This window comes from Hydractinia symbiolongicarpus, chromosome 2 (genome assembly GCF_029227915.1).
Source record: "Hydractinia symbiolongicarpus strain clone_291-10 chromosome 2, HSymV2.1, whole genome shotgun sequence".
NCBI lineage: Eukaryota > Metazoa > Cnidaria > Hydrozoa > Anthoathecata > Hydractiniidae > Hydractinia > Hydractinia symbiolongicarpus.
This window is the reverse complement of record NC_079876.1, coordinates 2,839,871-2,860,671: the sequence shown is the minus strand read 5'-3', so window position 1 is coordinate 2,860,671 and position 20,801 is coordinate 2,839,871. Positions and strand designations below refer to the sequence as shown.

The 20,801-nt window shown below is 36.5% G+C and overlaps 1 protein-coding gene across 1 annotated transcript; it reads right to left on the bottom strand.

Moving 5' to 3' along the window:
- Positions 1-18,037: 18,037 nt before the first annotated feature.
- Positions 18,038-19,120, bottom strand: LOC130627141 (uncharacterized). The gene is made up of 2 exons (XM_057441364.1): positions 18,862-19,120; positions 18,038-18,771 (listed from the first exon to the last, which is right to left on the bottom strand). The coding sequence occupies exons 1-2, from the start codon at positions 19,118-19,120 to the stop codon at positions 18,038-18,040; spliced, it is 993 nt and encodes a 330-aa protein (XP_057297347.1).
- Between the last annotated feature and the right edge of the window lie 1,681 nt (positions 19,121-20,801).

Genomic DNA, 20,801 nt, shown 5'->3' with positions numbered 1-20,801 from the left:
ACGATTATTTAAATTATTATTTCACCACTAAAGCCCATGAGACTTGTAGTTTTTAAGAATGTTTTCATTTTTGATGAGACGCTGAATAAAAGAAGTTTAATCGCCGGCAAACGAAAACCTGCGATTTCCCGTAAATCCCGGACTCGGCCCGTATAGTCAAAAGTATACAAGGAAAGTACCCAGTAAGTAAACTCATTTCCCGAACGAATTTTTAAATTATTTTTTCACCACTAAAACGCATCAGACTTGTAGTTTTCAAAAATGTTTTCATTTTTGATGAGACGCTGAATAAAAGAAGTTTAATTGCCGGCAAACGAAAACCTGCGATTTCCCGTAAATCCCGGACTCGCCCGTATAGTCAAAAGTATACAAAGAAAGTACCCAGGGTTTAAACCCATTTCCCGAACGATTTTTTAAATTATTATTTCACCACTAAAGCCCATGAGACTTGTAGTTTTTAAAAATTTTTGATGAGACGCTTAATGAAAGTGGTTTACTCGCCGGCAAACGAAAACCCGCGATTTCCCGTAAATCACGGGCTTGGCCCGTATAGTCGAATGTATACAAAGAAAGTACCCAGGGAGTAAACTCATTTCCCGAACGATTTTACAAATTATTTTTTCACCACTAAAACGCATGAGACTTGTAGTTTTCAAAAATGTTTTCATTTTTGATGAGACGCTGAATAAAAGAAGTTTAATTGCCGGCAAACGAAAACCTGCGATTTCCCGTAAATCCCGGACTTGGCCCGTATAGTCAAAAGTATACAAAGAAAGTACCCGGGGTGTAAACTCATTTCCCGAACGATTTTTTAAATTATTATTTCACCACTAAAGCCCATGAGACTTGTAGTATTTAAAAATATTTTCATTTTTGATGAGACGCTGAATAAAAGAAGTTTAATCGCCGGTAAACGAAAACCCGCGACTTCCCGTAAATCCCGGAGTCGGCCCGTATAGTCAAAAGTATACAAAGAAAGTACCAAGGGAGTAAAACTCATTTCCGAACGATTTTATAAATTAATTTTTCACCACTAAAACGCATGAGACTTGTAGTTTTCAAAAATGTTTTCATTTTTGATGAGACGCTGAATAAAAGAAGTTTAATCGCCGGCAAACGAAAACCTGCGATTTCCCGCAAATCCCGGACTCGGCCCGTATAGTCAAAAGTATACAAAGAAAGCACCCAGGGAGTAAACTCATTTCCCAAACGATTATTTAAATTATTATTTCACCACTAAAGCCCATGAGACTTGTAGTTTTTAAAAATGTTTTCATTTTTGATGAGACGCTGAATAAAAGAAGTTTAATCGCCGGCAAACGAAAACCCGCGATTTCCCGTAAATCCCGGACTCGGCCCGTATAGTCAAAAGTATACAAGGAAAGTACCCAGTGAGTAAACTCATTTCCCGAACGAATTTTTAAACTATTTTTTCACCACTAAAACGCATGAGACTTGTAGTTTTTAAAAATGTTTTCATTTTTGATGAGACGCTTAATGAAAGTGGTTTAATCGCCGGCAAACGAAAACCCGCGATTTCCCGTAAATCCCGGGCTTGGCCCGTATAGTCGAATGTATACAAAGAAAGTACCCTGTGAGTAAACTCATTTCCAAAACGATTTTTTAAATTATCTTTTCACCACTAAAACGCTTCAGACTTGTAGTTTTCAAAAATGTTTTCATTTTTGATGAGACGCTGAATAAAAGAAGTTTAATCGCCGGCAAACGAAAACCCGCCATTTCCCGTAAACCCCGGACTCGGCCCGCATAGTCAAAAGTATACAAAGAAAGTACCCAGGGAGTAAACTCATTTCCGAACGATTTTTTAAATTATTTTTTCACCACTAAAACGCATGAGACTTGTAGTTTTCAAAAATGTTTTCATTGTTGATGAGACGCTTAATGAAAGAGGTTTAATCGCCGGCAAACGAAAACCCGCGATTTCCCGTAAATCCCGGGCTTGGCCCGTATAGTCGAATGTATACAAAGAAAGTACCCTGTGAGTAAACTCATTTCCAGAACGATTTTTTAAATAATTTTTTCACCACTAAAACGCATAAGACTTGTAGTTTTCAAAAATGTTTTCATTTCTGATGAGACGCTGAATAAAAGAAGTTTAATCGCCGGCAAACGAAAACCCGAGATTTCCCGTAAATCCCGGGCTTGGCCCGTATAGTCAAAAGCATACAAAGATAGTACCCAGGGAGTAAACTCATTTCCCGAACGATTTTTTAATTTATATTTTCACCACTAAAACGCATGAGACTTGTAGTTTTCAAAAATGTTTTCATTTTTGATGAGACGCTGAATAAAAGAAGTTTAATCGCCGGCAAACGAAAGCCTGCGATTTTCCGTAAATCCCAGATTCGGCCCGTATAGTCAAAAATATACAAAAAAAGTACCCAGGGAGTAAATTGATTTCCCAAACGATTTTTTAAATTATTATTTCACCACTAAAGCCCATGAGACTTGTAGTTTTTAAAAATATTTTCATTTTTGATGAGACGCTGAATAAAAGAAGTTTAATCGCCGGCAAACGAAAATCTGCGATTTACCGTAAATCCCGGACTCGGCCCGTATAGTCAAAAGTATACAAAGAAAGTACCCAGGGAGTAAACTCATTTTCCGAACGATTTTATAAATTATTTTTTCACCACTAAAATGCATGAGTCTTGTAGATTTCAAAAATGTTTTCATTTTTGATGAGACGCTTAATAAAAGAAGTTTAATCGCCGACAAACGAAAACCTGCGATTTCCCGTAAATCCCGGACTCGGCCCGTATAGTCAAAAGTATACAAAGAAAGTACCCGGGGTGTAAACTCATTTCCCGAACGATTTTTTTAATTATTATTTCACCACTAAATCCCATGAGACTTGTAGTTTTCAAAAATGTTTGCATTTTTGATGACACGCTGAATAAAAGAAGTTTAATCGCCGGCAAACGAAAACCCGCCATTTCCCACAAACCCCGGACTCGGCCCGCATAGTCAAAAGTATACAAAGAAAGTACCCAGGGAGTAAACTCATTTCCGAACGATTTTTTAAATTATTTTTTCACCACTAAAACGCATGAGACTTGTAGTTTTCAAAAATGTTTTCATTTTTGATGAGACGCTGAATAAAAAAAGTTTAATCGCGGGCAAACGAAAACCTGCGATTTCCAGTAAATCCCGGACTCGGCCCGTATAGTCAAAAGTATACAAAGAAAGTACCCAAGGTGTAAACTCATTTCCCGAACGATTTTTTAAATTATCATTTCACCACTAAAGCCCATGAGACTTGTAGTATTTAAAAATATTTTCATTTTTGATGAGACGCTGAATAAAAGACGTTTAATCGCCGGCAAACAAAAACCCGCAGCTTCCCGTGAATTCCGGACTCGACCCGTATAGTCAAAAGTATACAAAGAAAGTACCCAGGGAGTAAACTCATTTCCCGAACGATTTTACAAATTATTTTTTCACCACTAAAACGCATGAGACTTGTAGTTTTTAAAAATGTTTTCATTTTTGATGAGACGCTTAATGAAAGTGGTTTAATCGCCGGCAAACGAAAACCCGCGATTTCCCGTAAATCCCGGGCTTGGCCCGTATAGTCGAATGTATACAAAGAAAGTACCCTGTGAGTAAACTCATTTCCAAAACGATTTTTTAAATTATCTTTTCACCACTAAAACGCTTCAGACTTGTAGTTTTCAAAAATGTTTTCATTTTTGATGAGACGCTGAATAAAAGAAGTTTAATCGCCGGCAAACGAAAACCCGCCATTTCCCGTAAACCCCGGACTCGGCCCGCATAGTCAAAAGTATACAAAGAAAGTACCCAGGGAGTAAACTCATTTCCGAACGATTTTTTAAATTATTTTTTCACCACTAAAACGCATGAGACTTGTAGTTTTCAAAAATGTTTTCATTGTTGATGAGACGCTTAATGAAAGAGGTTTAATCGCCGGCAAACGAAAACCCGCGATTTCCCGTAAATCCCGGGCTTGGCCCGTATAGTCGAATGTATACAAAGAAAGTACCCTGTGAGTAAACTCATTTCCAGAACGATTTTTTAAATAATTTTTTCACCACTAAAACGCATAAGACTTGTAGTTTTCAAAAATGTTTTCATTTCTGATGAGACGCTGAATAAAAGAAGTTTAATCGCCGGCAAACGAAAACCCGAGATTTCCCGTAAATCCCGGGCTTGGCCCGTATAGTCAAAAGCATACAAAGATAGTACCCAGGGAGTAAACTCATTTCCCGAACGATTTTTTAATTTATATTTTCACCACTAAAACGCATGAGACTTGTAGTTTTCAAAAATGTTTTCATTTTTGATGAGACGCTGAATAAAAGAAGTTTAATCGCCGGCAAACGAAAGCCTGCGATTTTCCGTAAATCCCAGATTCGGCCCGTATAGTCAAAAATATACAAAAAAAGTACCCAGGGAGTAAATTGATTTCCCAAACGATTTTTTAAATTATTATTTCACCACTAAAGCCCATGAGACTTGTAGTTTTTAAAAATATTTTCATTTTTGATGAGACGCTGAATAAAAGAAGTTTAATCGCCGGCAAACGAAAATCTGCGATTTACCGTAAATCCCGGACTCGGCCCGTATAGTCAAAAGTATACAAAGAAAGTACCCAGGGAGTAAACTCATTTTCCGAACGATTTTATAAATTATTTTTTCACCACTAAAATGCATGAGTCTTGTAGATTTCAAAAATGTTTTCATTTTTGATGAGACGCTTAATAAAAGAAGTTTAATCGCCGACAAACGAAAACCTGCGATTTCCCGTAAATCCCGGACTCGGCCCGTATAGTCAAAAGTATACAAAGAAAGTACCCGGGGTGTAAACTCATTTCCCGAACGATTTTTTTAATTATTATTTCACCACTAAATCCCATGAGACTTGTAGTTTTCAAAAATGTTTGCATTTTTGATGACACGCTGAATAAAAGAAGTTTAATCGCCGGCAAACGAAAACCCGCCATTTCCCACAAACCCCGGACTCGGCCCGCATAGTCAAAAGTATACAAAGAAAGTACCCAGGGAGTAAACTCATTTCCGAACGATTTTTTAAATTATTTTTTCACCACTAAAACGCATGAGACTTGTAGTTTTCAAAAATGTTTTCATTTTTGATGAGACGCTGAATAAAAAAAGTTTAATCGCGGGCAAACGAAAACCTGCGATTTCCAGTAAATCCCGGACTCGGCCCGTATAGTCAAAAGTATACAAAGAAAGTACCCAAGGTGTAAACTCATTTCCCGAACGATTTTTTAAATTATCATTTCACCACTAAAGCCCATGAGACTTGTAGTATTTAAAAATATTTTCATTTTTGATGAGACGCTGAATAAAAGACGTTTAATCGCCGGCAAACAAAAACCCGCAGCTTCCCGTGAATTCCGGACTCGACCCGTATAGTCAAAAGTATACAAAGAAAGTACCCAGGGAGTAAACTCATTTCCCGAACGATTTTACAAATTATTTTTTCACCACTAAAACGCATGAGACTTGTAGTTTTTAAAAATGTTTTTATTTTTGATGAGACGCTGAATAAAAGAAGTTTAATTGCCGGCAAACGAAAACTTGCGATTTCCCGTAAATCCCGGACTTGGTCCGTATAGTCAAAAGTATACAAAGAAAGTACCCGGGTTGTAAACTCATTTCCCGAACGATTTTTTAAATTATTATTTCACCACTAAAGCCCATGAGACTTGTAGTATTTAAAAATATTTTCATTTTTGATGAGACGCTGAATAAAAGAAGTTTAATCGCCGGCAAACGAAAACCCGCGACTTCCCGTAAATCCCGGACTCGGCCCGTATAGTCAAAAGTATACAAAGAAAGTACCCAGGGAGTAAACTCATTTCCCGAACGATTTTATAAATTATTTTTTCACCACTAAAACGCATGAGACTTGTAGTTTTCAAAAATGTTTTCATTTTTGATGAGACGCTGAATAAAAGAAGTTTAATCGCCGGCAAACGAAAACCTGCGATTTCCCGTAAATCCCGGACTCGGCCCGTATAGTCAAAAGTATACAAAGAAAGCACCCAGTGAGTAAACTCATTTCCCGAACGAATTTTTAAATTATTTTTTCACCACTAAAACGCATGAGACTTGTAGTTTTAAGAAATGTTTTCATTCTTGATGAGACGCTTAATGAAAGTGGTTTAATCGCCGGCAAACGAAAACCCGCCATTTCCCGTAAACCCCGGACTCGGCCCGCATAGTCAAAAGTATACAAAGAAAGTACCCAGGGAGTAAACTCATTTCCGAACGATTTTTTAAATTATTTTTTCACCACTAAAACGCATGAGACTTGTACTTTTCAAAAATGTTTTCATTTTTGATGAGACGCTGAATAAAAGAAGTTTAATCGCGGGCAAACGAAAACCTGCGATTTCCAGTAAATCCCGGACTCGGCCCGTATAGTCAAAAGTATACAAAGAAAGTACCCAGGATGTAAACTCATTTCCCGAACGATTTTTTAAATTATTATTTCACCACTAAAACGCATGAGACTTGTAGTTTTCAAAAATGTTTTCATTTTTGATGAGACGCTGAATAAAAAAAGTTTAATCGCGGGAAAACGAAAACCTGCGATTTCCAGTAAATCCCGGACTCGGCCCGTATAGTCAAAAGTATACAAAAAAAGTACCCAAGGTGTAAACTCATTTCCCGAACGATTTTTTAAATTATCATTTCACCACTAAAGCCCATGAGACTTGTAGTATTTAAAAATATTTTCATTTTTGATGAGACGCTGAATAAAAGACGTTTAATCGCCGGCAAATAAAAACCCGCGACTTCCCGTAAATTCCGGACTCGGCCCGTATAGTCAAGAGTATACAAAGAAAGTACCCAGGGAGTAAACTCATTTCCCGAACGATTTTATAAATTATTTTTTCACCACTAAAACGCATGAGACTTGTAGTTTTCAAAAATGTTTTCATTTTTGATGAGACGCCGAATAAAAGAAGTTTAATTGCCGGCAAACGAAAACCTGCGATTTCCCGTAAATCCCGGACTCGGCCCGTATAGTCAAAAGTATACAAAGAAAGTACCCGGGGTGTAAACTCATTTCCCGAACGATTTTTTAAATTATTATTTCACCACTAAATCCCATGAGACTTGTAGTTTTCAAAAATGTTTTCATTTTTGATGACACGCTTAATAAAAGAGGTTTCATCGCCGGCAAACGAAATCCCGCGATTTCCCGTAAATCCCGGATTCGGCCCGTATAGTCAAAAGTATACAAAGAAAGTACCCAGGGAGTAAACTGATTTCCCAAACGATTTTTTAAATTATTATTTCACCACTAAAGTGCATGAGACTTGTAGTTTTTAAAAATGTTTTCATTTTTGATGAGACGCTGAATAAAAGAAGTTTAATCGCCGGCAAACGAAAACCTGCGATTTCCCGTAAATCCCAGACTCGGCCCATATAGTCAAAAGTATACAAAGAAAGTACCCAGGGAGTAAACTCATTTCCCAAACGATTATTTAAATTATTATTTCACCACTAAAGCCCATGAGACTTGTAGTTTTTAAAAATGTTTTCATTTTTGATGAGACGCTGAATAAAAGAAGTTTAATCGCCGGCAAACGAAAACCCGCGATTTCCCGTAAATCCCGGACTCGGCCCGTATAGTCAAAAGTATACAAGGAAAGTACCCAGGGAGTAAACTCATTTCCGAACAAATTTTTAAATTATTTTTTCACCACTAAAACGCATGAGACTTGTACTTTTCAAAAATGTTTTCATTTTTGATGAGACGCTGAATAAAAGAAGTTTAATCGCGGGCAAACGAAAACCTGCGATTTCCAGTAAATCCCGGACTCGGCCCGTATAGTCAAAAGTATACAAAGAAAGTACCCAGGATGTAAACTCATTTCCCGAACGATTTTTTAAATTATTATTTCACCACTAAAGCCCATGAGACTTGTAGTATTTAAAAATATTTTCTTTTTTGATGAGACGCTGAATAAAAGAAGTTTAATCGCCGGCAAACGAAAACCCGCGACTTCCCGAAAATCTCGGACTCGGCCCGTATAGTCAAAAGTATACAAAGAAAGTACCCAGGGAGTAAAGTCATTTCCCGAACGATTTTATAAATTATTTTTTCACCACTAAAACGCATGAGACTTGTAGTTTTCAAAAATGTTTTCATTTTTGATGAGACGCTGAATAAAAGAAGTTTAATTGCCGGCAAACGAAAACCTGCGATTTCCCGTAAATCCCGGACTCGGCCCGTATAGTCAAAAGTATACAAAGAAAGTACCCGGGGTGTAAACTCATTTCCCGAACGATTTTTTAAATTATTATTTCACCACTAAATTCCATGAGACTTGTAGTTTTCAAAAATGTTTTCATTTTTGATGACACGCTTAATAAAAGAGGTTTCATCGCCGGCAAACAAAATCCCGCGATTTCCCGTAAATCCCGGGCTTGGCCCGTATATTCGAATGTATACAAAGAAAGTACCCAGGGAGTAAACTCATTTCCTGAACGATTTCTTAAATTTTTTTCTCACCACTAAAACGAATGAGACTTGTAGTTTTCAAAAATGTTTTCATTTTTGATGAGACGCTTAATGAAAGAGGTTTAATTGCCGGCAAACGAAAACCTGCGATTTCCCGTAAATCCCGGACTCGGCCCGTATAGTCAAAAGTATACAAAGAAAGTACCCGGGGTGTAAACTCATTTCCCAAACGATTATTTAAATTATTATTTCACCACTAAAGCCCATGAGACTTGTAGTTTTTAAAAATGTTTTCATTTTTGATGAGACGCTGAATAAAAGAAGTTTAATCGCCGGCAAACGAAAACCCGCGATTTCCCGTAAATCCCGGACTCGGCCCGTATAGTCAAAAGTATACAAGGAAAGTACCCAGGGAGTAAACTCATTTCCGAACAAATTTTTAAATTATTTTTTCACCACTAAAACGCATGAGACTTGTACTTTTCAAAAATGTTTTCATTTTTGATGAGACGCTGAATAAAAGAAGTTTAATCGCGGGCAAACGAAAACCTGCGATTTCCAGTAAATCCCGGACTCGGCCCGTATAGTCAAAAGTATACAAAGAAAGTACCCAGGATGTAAACTCATTTCCCGAACGATTTTTTAAATTATTATTTCACCACTAAAGCCCATGAGACTTGTAGTATTTAAAAATATTTTCTTTTTTGATGAGACGCTGAATAAAAGAAGTTTAATCGCCGGCAAACGAAAACCCGCGACTTCCCGAAAATCTCGGACTCGGCCCGTATAGTCAAAAGTATACAAAGAAAGTACCCAGGGAGTAAAGTCATTTCCCGAACGATTTTATAAATTATTTTTTCACCACTAAAACGCATGAGACTTGTAGTTTTCAAAAATGTTTTCATTTTTGATGAGACGCTGAATAAAAGAAGTTTAATTGCCGGCAAACGAAAACCTGCGATTTCCCGTAAATCCCGGACTCGGCCCGTATAGTCAAAAGTATACAAAGAAAGTACCCGGGGTGTAAACTCATTTCCCGAACGATTTTTTAAATTATTATTTCACCACTAAATTCCATGAGACTTGTAGTTTTCAAAAATGTTTTCATTTTTGATGACACGCTTAATAAAAGAGGTTTCATCGCCGGCAAACAAAATCCCGCGATTTCCCGTAAATCCCGGGCTTGGCCCGTATATTCGAATGTATACAAAGAAAGTACCCAGGGAGTAAACTCATTTCCTGAACGATTTCTTAAATTTTTTTCTCACCACTAAAACGAATGAGACTTGTAGTTTTCAAAAATGTTTTCATTTTTGATGAGACGCTTAATGAAAGAGGTTTAATTGCCGGCAAACGAAAACCTGCGATTTCCCGTAAATCCCGGACTCGGCCCGTATAGTCAAAAGTATACAAAGAAAGTACCCGTGGTGTAAACTCATTTCCCGAACGATTTTTTTAATTATTATTTCACCACTAAATTCCATGAGACTTGTAGTTTTCAAAAATGTTTTCATTTTTGATGACACGCTTAATAAAAGAGGTTTCATCGCCGGCAAACGAAATCCCGCGATTTCCCGTAAATCCCGGGCTTGGCCCGTATATTCGAATGTATACAAAGAAAGTACCCAGGGAGTAAACTCATTTCCTGAACGATTTCTTAATTTTTTTTCTCACCACTAAAACGAATGAGACTTGTAGTTTTCAAAAATGTTTTCATTTTTGATGAGACGCTTAATGAAAGAGGTTTAATCGCCGGCAAACGAAAACCCGCGATTTCCCGTAAATCCCGGGCTTGGCCCGTATAGTCGAATGTATACATGGAAAGTACCCTGTGAGTAAACTCATTTCCAGAACGATTTTTTAAATTATTTTTTCACCACTAAAACGCATAAGACTTGTAGTTTTCAAAAATGTTTCATTTCTGATGAGACGCTGAATAAAAGAAGTTTAATCGCCGGCAAACGAAAACCCGAGATTTCCCGTAAATCCCGGGCTTGGCCCGTATAGTCAAAAGCATACAAAGATAGTACCCAGGGAGTAAACTCATTTCCCGAACGATTTTTTAATTTATTTTTTCACCACTAAAACGCATGAGACTTGTAGTTTTCAAAAATGTTTTCATTTTTGATGAGACGCTGAATAAAAGAAGTTTAATCGCCGGCAAACGAAAACCTGCGATTTTCCGTAAATCCCGGATTCGGCCCGTATAGTCAAAAGTATACAAAGAAAGTGCCCAGGGAGTAAACTGATTTCCCAAGCGATTTTTTAAATTATTTTTTCACCACTAAAACGCATGAGACTTGTAGTTTTCAAAAATGTTTTCATTTTTGATGAGACGCTTAATAAAAGAAGTTTAATCGCCGGCAAACGAAAACCTGCGATTTCCCGTAAATCCCGGACTCGGCCCGTATAGTCAAAAGTATACAAAGAAAGTACCCGGGGTGTAAACTCATTTCTCGAACGATTTTTTTATTTATTATTTCACCACTAAATCCCATGAGACTTGTAGTTTTCAAAAATGTTTTCATTTTTAATGAGACGCTGAATAAAAGAAGTTTAATCGCCGGCAAACGAAAACCTGCGATTTCCCGTAAATCCCGGACTCGGCCCGTATAGTCAAAAGTATACAAAGAAAGTACCCTGTGAGTAAACTCATTTCCAAAACGATTTTTTAAATTTTCTTTTCACCACTAAAACGCTTGAGACTTGTAGTTTTCAAAAATGTTTTCATTTTTGATGAGACGCTGAATAAAAGAAGTTTAATCCCCGGCAAACGAAAACCTGCCATTTCCCGTAAACCCCGGACTCGGCCCGCATAGTCAAAAGTATACAAAGAAAGTACCCAGGGAGTAAACTCATTTCCGAACGATTTTTTAAATTATTTTTTCACCACTAAAACGCATGAGACTTGTAGTTTTCAAAAATGTTTTCATTTTTGATGAGACGCTGAATAAAAGAAGTTTAATCCCGGGCAAACGAAAACCTGCGATTTCCAGTAAATCCCGGACTCGGCCCGTATAGTCAAAAGTATACAAAGAAAGTACCCAAGGTGTAAACTCATTTCCCGAACGATTTTTTAAATTATCATTTCACCACTAAAGCCCATGAGACTTGTAGTATTTAAAAATATTTTCATTTTTGATGAGACGCTGAATAAAAGAAGTTTAATCGCCGGCAAACGAAAACCTGCGACTTCCCGTAAATCCCGGACTCGGCCCGTATAGTCAAAAGTATACAAAGAAAGTACCCAGGGAGTAAACTCATTTTCCGAAAGATTTTACAAATTATTTTTTCACCACTAAAACGCATGAGACTTGTAGTATTTAAAAATATTTTCATTTTTGATGAGACGCTGAATAAAAGAAATTTAATCGCCGGCAAACGAAAACCTGCGATTTCCCGTAAATCCCGGACTCGGCCCGTATAGTCAAAAGTATACAAAGAAAGCACCCAGGGAGTAAACTCATTTCCCAAACGATTATTTAAATTATTATTTCACCACTAAAGCCCATGAGACTTGTAGTTTTTAAGAATGTTTTCATTTTTGATGAGACGCTGAATAAAAGAAGTTTAATTGCCGGCAAACGAAAACCTGCGATTTCCCGTAAATCCCGGACTCGGCCCGTATAGTCAAAAGTATACAAGGAAAGTACCCAGTGAGTAAACTCATTTCCCGAACGAATTTTTAAATTATTTTTTCACCACTAAAACGCATCAGACTTGTAGTTTTCAGAAATGTTTTCATTTTTGATGAGACGCTTAATGAAAGTGGTTTAATCGCCGGCAAACAAAAAACCGCGATTTCCCGTAAATCCCGGGCTTGGCCCGTATAGTCGAATGTATACAAAGAAAGTACCCAGGGAGTAAACTCATTTCCTGAACGATTTTATAAATTATTTTTTCACCACTAAAACGCATGAGACTTGTAGTTTTCAAAAATGTTTTCATTTTTGATGACACGCTGAATAAAAGAAGTTTAATCGCCGGCAAACGAAAACCTGTGATTTCCCGTAAATCCCGGACTCGGCCCGTATAGTCAAAAGTATACAAAGAAAGCACCCAGGGAGTAAACTCATTTCCCAAACGATTATTTAAATTATTATTTCACCACTAAAGCCCATGAGACTTGTAGTTTTTAAGAATGTTTTCATTTTTATGAGACGCTGAATAAAAGAAGTTTAATCGCCGGCAAACGAAAACCTGCGATTTCCCGTAAATCCCGGACTCGGCCCGTATAGTCAAAAGTATACAAGGAAAGTACCCAGTGAGTAAACTCATTTCCCGAACGAATTTTTAAATTATTTTTTCACCACTAAAACGCATCAGACTTGTAGTTTTCAGAAATGTTTTCATTTTTGATGAGACGCTTAATGAAAGTGGTTTAATTGCCGGCAAACAAAAACCCGCGATTTCCCGTAAATCCCGGGCTTGGCCCGTATAGTCGAATGTATACAAAGAAAGTACCCTGTGAGTAAACTCATTTCCAAAACGATTTTTTAAATTATCTTTTCACCACTAAAACGCTTGAGACTTGTAGTTTTCAAAAATGTTTTCATTTTTGATGAGACGCTGAATAAAAGAAGTTTAATCGCCGGCAAACGAAAACCCGCCATTTCCCGTAAACCCCGGACTCGGCCCGCATAGTCAAAAGAATACAAAGAAAGTACCCGGGGAGTAAACTCATTTCCGAACGATTTTTTAAATTATTTTTTCACCACTAAAACGCATGAGACTTGTAGTTTTCTGAAATGTTTTCATTTTTGATGAGACGCTGAATAAAAGAAGTTTAATCGCGGGCAAACGAAAACCTGCGATTTCCCGTAAATCCCGGACTCGGCCCGTATAGTCAAAAGTATACAAGGAAAGTACCCAGTGAGTAAACTCATTTCCCGAACGAATTTTTAAATTATTTTTTCACCACTAAAACGCATCAGACTTGTAGTTTTCAGAAATGTTTTCATTTTTGATGAGACGCTTAATGAAAGTGGTTTAATTGCCGGCAAACAAAAACCCGCGATTTCCCGTAAATCCCGGGCTTGGCCCGTATAGTCGAATGTATACAAAGAAAGTACCCTGTGAGTAAACTCATTTCCAAAACGATTTTTTAAATTATCTTTTCACCACTAAAACGCTTGAGACTTGTAGTTTTCAAAAATGTTTTCATTTTTGATGAGACGCTGAATAAAAGAAGTTTAATCGCCGGCAAACGAAAACCCGCCATTTCCCGTAAACCCCGGACTCGGCCCGCATAGTCAAAAGAATACAAAGAAAGTACCCGGGGAGTAAACTCATTTCCGAACGATTTTTTAAATTATTTTTTCACCACTAAAACGCATGAGACTTGTACTTTTCAAAAATGTTTTCATTTTTGATGAGACGCTTAATAAAAGAAGTTTAATCGCGGGCAAACGAAAACCTGCGATTTCCAGTAAATCCTGGACTCGGCCCGTATAGTCAAAAGTATACAAAGAAAGTACCCAGGATGTAAACTAATTTCTCGAACGATTTTTTAAATTATTATTTCACCACTAAAGCCCATGAGACTTGTAGTATTTAAAAATATTTTCATTTTTGATGAGACGCTGAATAAAAGAAGTTTAATCGCCGGCAAACGAAAACCCGCGACTTCCCGTAAATCCCGGACTCGGTCCGTATAGTCAAAAGTATACAAAGAAAGTACCCAGGGAGTAAACTCATTTCCCGAACGATTTTAAAAATTATTTTTTCACCACTAAAACGCATGAGACTTGTAGTTTTCAAAAATGTTTTCATTTTTGATGAGACGCTGAATAAAAGAAGTTTAATTGCCGGCAAACGAAAACCTGCGATTTCCCGTAAATCCCGGACTCGGCCCGTATAGTCAAAAGTATACAAAGAAAGTACCCGGGTGTAAACTCATTTCCCGAACGATTTTTTAAATTATTATTTCACCACTAAATCCCATGAGACTTGTAGTTTTCAAAAATGTTTTCATTTTTGATGACACGCTTAATAAAAGAGGTTTCATCGCCGGCAAACGAAATCCCGCGATTTCCCGTAAATCCCGGGCTTGGCCCGTATAGTCGAATGTATACAAAGAAAGTACCCAGGGAGTAAACTCATTTCCCGAACGATTTTTTAAATTTTTTTCTCACCACTAAAACGAATGAGACTTGTAGTTTTCAAAAATGTTTTCATTTTTGATGAGACGCTTAATGAAAGAGGTTTAATCGCCGGCAAACGAAAACCCGCGATTTCCCGTAAATCCCGGGCTTGGCCCGTATAGTCGAATGTATACAAAGAAAGTACCCTGTGAGTAAACTCATTTCCAGAACGATTTTTTAAATTATTTTTTCACCACTAAAACGCATAAGACTTGTAGTTTTCAAAAATGTTTTCATTTCTGATGAGACGCTGAATAAAAGAAGTTTAATCGCCGGCAAACGAAAACCTGCGATTTTCCGTAAATCCCGGATTTTTTTTTTTGATTTTTGATTTTCTCTTTATTTAACGTCGATAGATACAATAGAATTTAAATAACTAATTTAAATCGACAACAAAACGTAAAACAAGGCAAACAGCGATAAAAAATAAGAAAAATAAATAAATAAATAAGTGAAGTTAAAGTATGTATTGTATATCCATGCATATTTTACAGGTGCAAACATCACCTTCCCAAAATTTTATTGAGCTACGGAAGGCTTCGAGAGAAGGAGCATTCTTTGTAGCGTCAGGCACAGATATCCATAGCTTCCCTGCAATATTTGATAAAGTATTTAAGCCATAGTACGTTGTCCTACAAGTTGGTCGCCTGATCAAATTAAAGCAACGAAGGTTGTACTTGTTTTCCCTAACAGAAAATATCTCGTTCATATATAGAGGTGACAATCCATTTAAAAATTTGTAAACCTCTTTCATTAAATTCTGTAAATTGATGATGTGAATATTTTTAACATTACATAAAGATAAAAGTTCATCGTAACTGCCATTTATATCGTCCTGTATGATTCTTAGACAACGTTCATGAATACGATTGATTCGATTATTCGCAACTTTTCCACAAAACATCCATACTAAGGGACAGTAAGAAAACTGAGACAAAATAAATGAATTGAAGAGAAAACGCTTCATCTTGGGTGTCAAAAAGGAAGATATCCTTTGAAGCACGTTGAGTTTCCTACTAGCCTTATTACAGATGTTTTTGACATGCGAATGAAAGTTTAGTCTCGAGTCAATCGTAACACCAAGAAGCACTACAGACGATTTACACGCAATTTTCAAATGGTTAAATATCAAACTTTCATCGTGATGACCTAATACAATATATTGATACTTTTTCAAATTTATTGCTAAGTAATTTTCATAAAACCAATTATTAACTATGACCAAATTAGTAAGCAGTGTTTGTTTTACATCTTCTAATGAATTTTCACAAGCATATAAGGTGTTATCATCTGCAAAGTTACAAAGGGATGATTGAATAATGAACCAGAATAAATCGTTTATAGAATAATTGAAGAAAGGAGGTCCTAAGATTGATCCTTGTGGAACTCCAACTTGAAGAGGAAGCCATTCGCTAAAAGAAGAATTTATTCTGGTTCTCTGAAAACGATTTTTCAAGTATGAGTGAATAAATAATAAAGAAGATTCAGAAAAACCATAGGCATGCAGCTTTGCAATAAGCAAATCATGGTTGATAGTATCAAAAGCTTTTGAAAGGTCCATTAGCACTGCTCCAACTACACCCTTATTATCAAGTGTGCTTTTCCATTGTTCAATCATTCGAATGAGAGCATATTGTGTATTATAACCCTCTCTGAAGCCTGATAGATGAGGGCTGAGTTTGTCATGCATAAAAGTGTGCATTTGATTAAGAATAATTCTTTCAAAAACCTTTGATAAACAGGGAAGCAAGCTAACAGGTCTATAGTTCTCCTTATCATTACAGTCATCCTTCTTAAAAACAGGTATAACCTCTGCAAGTTTTAAATCATCAGGAAAAATATTAGACTGTAAACAAAAATTTATAATATTAGTGAGGATAGGAACAAAGATATGAATAAACTTTTTCAACATAAAAACTGGAAAATCACCACTAACAGAAGATTTCTTTGCATCCATGTCTTTGATGACTTTGAGAACATCAGGCTGTTCAACCAGCGAAAAATAGAACTTTTCATCATAACCCACATTTTCACGAATTTTCAAAATACTGATGTGATTAGTATACGAGTGGATTGCATCGTGAATGGTTGCTGTATGTGTATCATCGTTTGGTTTGATTGGTAAATTTTTCGTGATGTTGGTGTAATATTCATTGAAGATTTTGCATAATTTTTGTTCGTCGGTGACTATCTTTTCTTTCTCGATTAAGATAATTTTGTTGGTGTTATAACTAACGTTTGAAAACAATGGCTTGACAGACTTCCAGAACTTTTTATTATCAGTAATGCTTGTCATACGTAAACCCTTGAAATACGAACGTCTGGTTTTTCGTAATAAGGAAACACAGTAGTTTCTCTGTCTAGTGAAGTTGGACCAATTTTCTTTTGATCGTGATTTGTTATATATGCGACGAAGTTTGGATCTGTGCATAATAGCTTTGCGAAGCTCCTTGGTGATAAAAGGTGCTTTATTGAATCTTAGTATTTTCTTTTTCAATGGTGCAAAATGGTTTAGCGTAGACGTGATGCATAAATTGAATTGGTTAAAGTCGTAATTGTTCTCAAGTAATTTCAAAAAGTTCATTGATAATGTTCTTTCAAAATCAAAGTAGTCAATTTTGTTGTAATTTCTGTAGTGTTTCACAATTGGGTCGCCTTTAATCACGTTCATTCTCATCACACTTCCAACAAATAAATGCCAATCTGATATGCCAGTTTCGATTGTTACACTATTTTTAAAGAAATTTGGTTGATTTGTTAATATGTGATCAATGCAAGAAGGCGAAGTACTTGACTTAAAGCAGGTTGGTGATTTGATTAGTCTATGGAGGTCGTATGTTGAAATGAAGTTATCGAAATCTGTGTCACTTATTTCCATGTTTAAATCACCCATAATTATGATGTTTTCGTGATAGTTGAGATGTGAAATCAATACATTTGCGATTTGAGTTAAAAAGTAGTAATTTTTTTGTAACGGTGGTTTATATGCACCGATTAAAAGCCATTTGCGTTTTCGAAGATTTATTTCGACAACTAAAACTTCGATATCATCCGGTAAAGTATATTTTCGCAACACTTTGAAGGGAATATTTTCATTTATATAGAGTAAAATACCGCCACCATGTCCATTTCTATCTTTCCTCAGAATTGCGTAATTATCTAACTTAAATTGAGCATCAGTGAACGATTCATCTATTTTCGTTTCAGTTAGAAGCAGAACATCAATATTGTGCTTGAAAGTTAAATCAATTGCTTCGAACTTGTTTCGCAACGAGTTTACGTTCAAATGACCGACTATCAAGTTACACATGTTACTGCGACGTAGAGTGAAAATATCATATGTCGAATCAAAAGTATCTGAGGCAGTGTTCGGTGGATCTGTGTCGTAAATTTCGACAGGTTTTTTGTGTCAATCCTCAATCACCTGTAGAAAGTTCCGAGACAATATTGAAGTCCCTTTCATATTTAGGTGAAGGCGACTTCTATTCAAATGCAAGTCGGGGTTTATATTATCATTATTGATAAAGCCGATGTTTCTTTGTTCGCAAAGATGAGCGAGAGATTTGTTGACTGCCATCACCTTTTCATTTAGTCTGTCTTTTCGTTGAATTATGCCCGATATCATTACATTATTTTCACCAGATTTCAATTTAATAGCCAATTTTACTATGTTTTGAGCAATTTGATCGGTTTCGATTCTATTAAGATCGTTAGTGCCACAATGAATAATAATTTTATCGGGAGACATGTTCGTAGTTGGTATTGCGTAACTTTCCATGCATTTAGTCGTGGCTCCAGAGAAGGATTTCACTATAATCTTGTTCTCGTTTGAAGAAAGTTTCCAGCCCTTCACTTCTTTTACAATCGAGTCTCCAATTATTTGCGTAACTTTAGATTTTTTGTCAGATCTCCTTCGCGGCGTTTTATGCGGCACTTCGTTGGCAACACTATTTACATCATCCATTATTTCTTCAATGGGCAAGTTTTCAAAGCGATTTGCGTGAATAAAGGAACTCTGTTTAATGATTTTTGCCTTAACGGTGTCCTTGGGAATTGTAAAATTCTCGTTTGTTTCGCAAGATTTTAATTTGTTGAAGCTATGAGAGTTATGTAGTATGTCGTCACGCGTTGATGATTTCGTCGCTAATAACATTTGTATCATTTCATTTTTGGCATTTACTTCCTTTTCCAAAAATAAAATCCTTTCCTCCAACACACTAAACATTTTATTACTATCCCATTCGGTAGAAACGTGACGGTTTGACAGAGCAACATTTTTAACACATTCATCAAGGTAGTTTTTAAGATCGTGTATTAGCTCACCTTTCATTTTTTGTAAGTTGATGTTTGAATACATGCGGTCTATAAACGATTCATCACTTTCTTTAACTCCATTTCTTTCAAGAATTATAGGAATATCTGAAGTCGAGCTAATTTTACGAAGTGGTGTATCAATGAATTCTACAATTGGTGTATTAGTTAAATTTTCCATGCTGCTAATGTACGTGACTCTGATACTTCTACTAGCGAAAACTTGGCACATTCGGCCGGTATAGTCAAAAGTATACAAAGAAAGTACCCAGGGAGTAAACTGATTTCCCAAACGATTTTTTAAATTATTATTTCACCACTAAAGCCCATGAGACTTGTAGTTTTTAAAAATGTTTTCATTTTTGATGAGACGCTGAATAAAAGAAGTTTAATCGCCGGCAAACGAAAACCTGCGATTTCCCGTAAATCCCGGACTCGGCCCGTATAGTCAAAAGTATACAAAGAAAGTACCCGGGGTGTAAACTCATTTCCCGAACGATTTTTTTAATTATTGTTTCACCACTAAATCCCATGAGACTTGTAGTTTTCAAAAATGTTTTCATTTTTGATGAGACGCTTAATGAAAGAGGTTTAATCGCCGGCAAATGAACACCCGCCATTTCCCGTAAACCCCGGAGTCGGCCCGCATAGTCAAAAGTATACAAAGAAAGTACCCAGGGAGTAAACTCATTTCCGAACGATTTTTTAAATTATTTTTTCACAACTAAAACGCATGAGACTTGTAGTTTTCAAAAATGTTTTTATTTTTGGTGAGACGCTGAATAAAAGAAGTTTAATTGCGGGCAAACGAAAACCTGCGATTTCCAGTAAATCCCGGACTCGGCCCGTATAGTCAAAAGTATACAAAGAAAGTACCCATGGTGTAAACGCATTTCCCGAACGATTTTTTAAATTATTATTTCACCACTAAAACGCATGAGACTTGTAGTTTTCAAAAATGTTTTCATTTTTGATGAGACGCTGAATAAAAGAAGTTTAATCGCCGGCAAACGAAAACCTGCTATTTTCCGTAAATCCCGGATTCGGCCGGTATAGTCAAAAGTATACAAAGAAAGTACCCAGGGAGTAAACTGATTTCCCAAACGATTTTTTAAATTATTATTTCACCACTAAAGCCCATGAGACTTGTAGTTTTTAAAATCGTTTTCATTTTTGATGAGACGCTGAATAAAAGAAGTTTAATCGCCGGGAAACGAAAACCTGCGATTTCCCGTAAATCCCGGACTCGGCCCGTATAGTCAAAAGTATACAAAGAAAGTACCCAGGGAGTAAACTCATTTCCCGAACGATTTTATAAATTATTTTTTCACCACTAAAACGCATGAGACTTGTAGTTTTCAAAAATGTTTTCATTTTTGATGAGACGCTTAATAAAAGAAGTTTAATCGCCGGCAAACGAAAACCTGCGATTTCCCGTAAATCCCGGACTCGGCCCGTATAGTCAAAAGTATACAAAGAAAGTACCCGGGGTGTAAACTCATTTCCCGAACGATTTTTTTAATTATTATTTCACCACTAAATCCCATGAGACTTGTAGTTTTCAAAAATGTTTTCATTTTTGATGAGACGCTTAATGAAAGAGGTTTAATCGCCGGCAAACAAACACCCGCCATTTCCCGTAAACCCCGGAGTCGGCCCGCATAGTCAAAAGTATACAAAGAAAGTACCCAGGGAGTAAACTCATTTCCGAACGATTTTTTAAATTATTTTTTCACCACTAAAACGCATGAGACTTGTAGTTTTCAAAAATGTTTTTATTTTTGGTGAGACGCTGAATAAAAGAAGTTTAATTGCGGGCAAACGAAAACCTGCGATTTCCAATAAATCCCGGACTCGGCCCG

Coding starts and splice junctions, on each gene's coding strand:
- LOC130627141 (XM_057441364.1), bottom strand. CDS start 19,120: ATGGAAAATTTAACTAATACACCAATTGTAGAATTCATTGATACACCA. Junction 18,772..18,861: donor CGTTTCTACCGAATGGGATA/GTAATAAAATGT, acceptor AAATGTTATTAG/CGACGAAATCATCAACGCGT.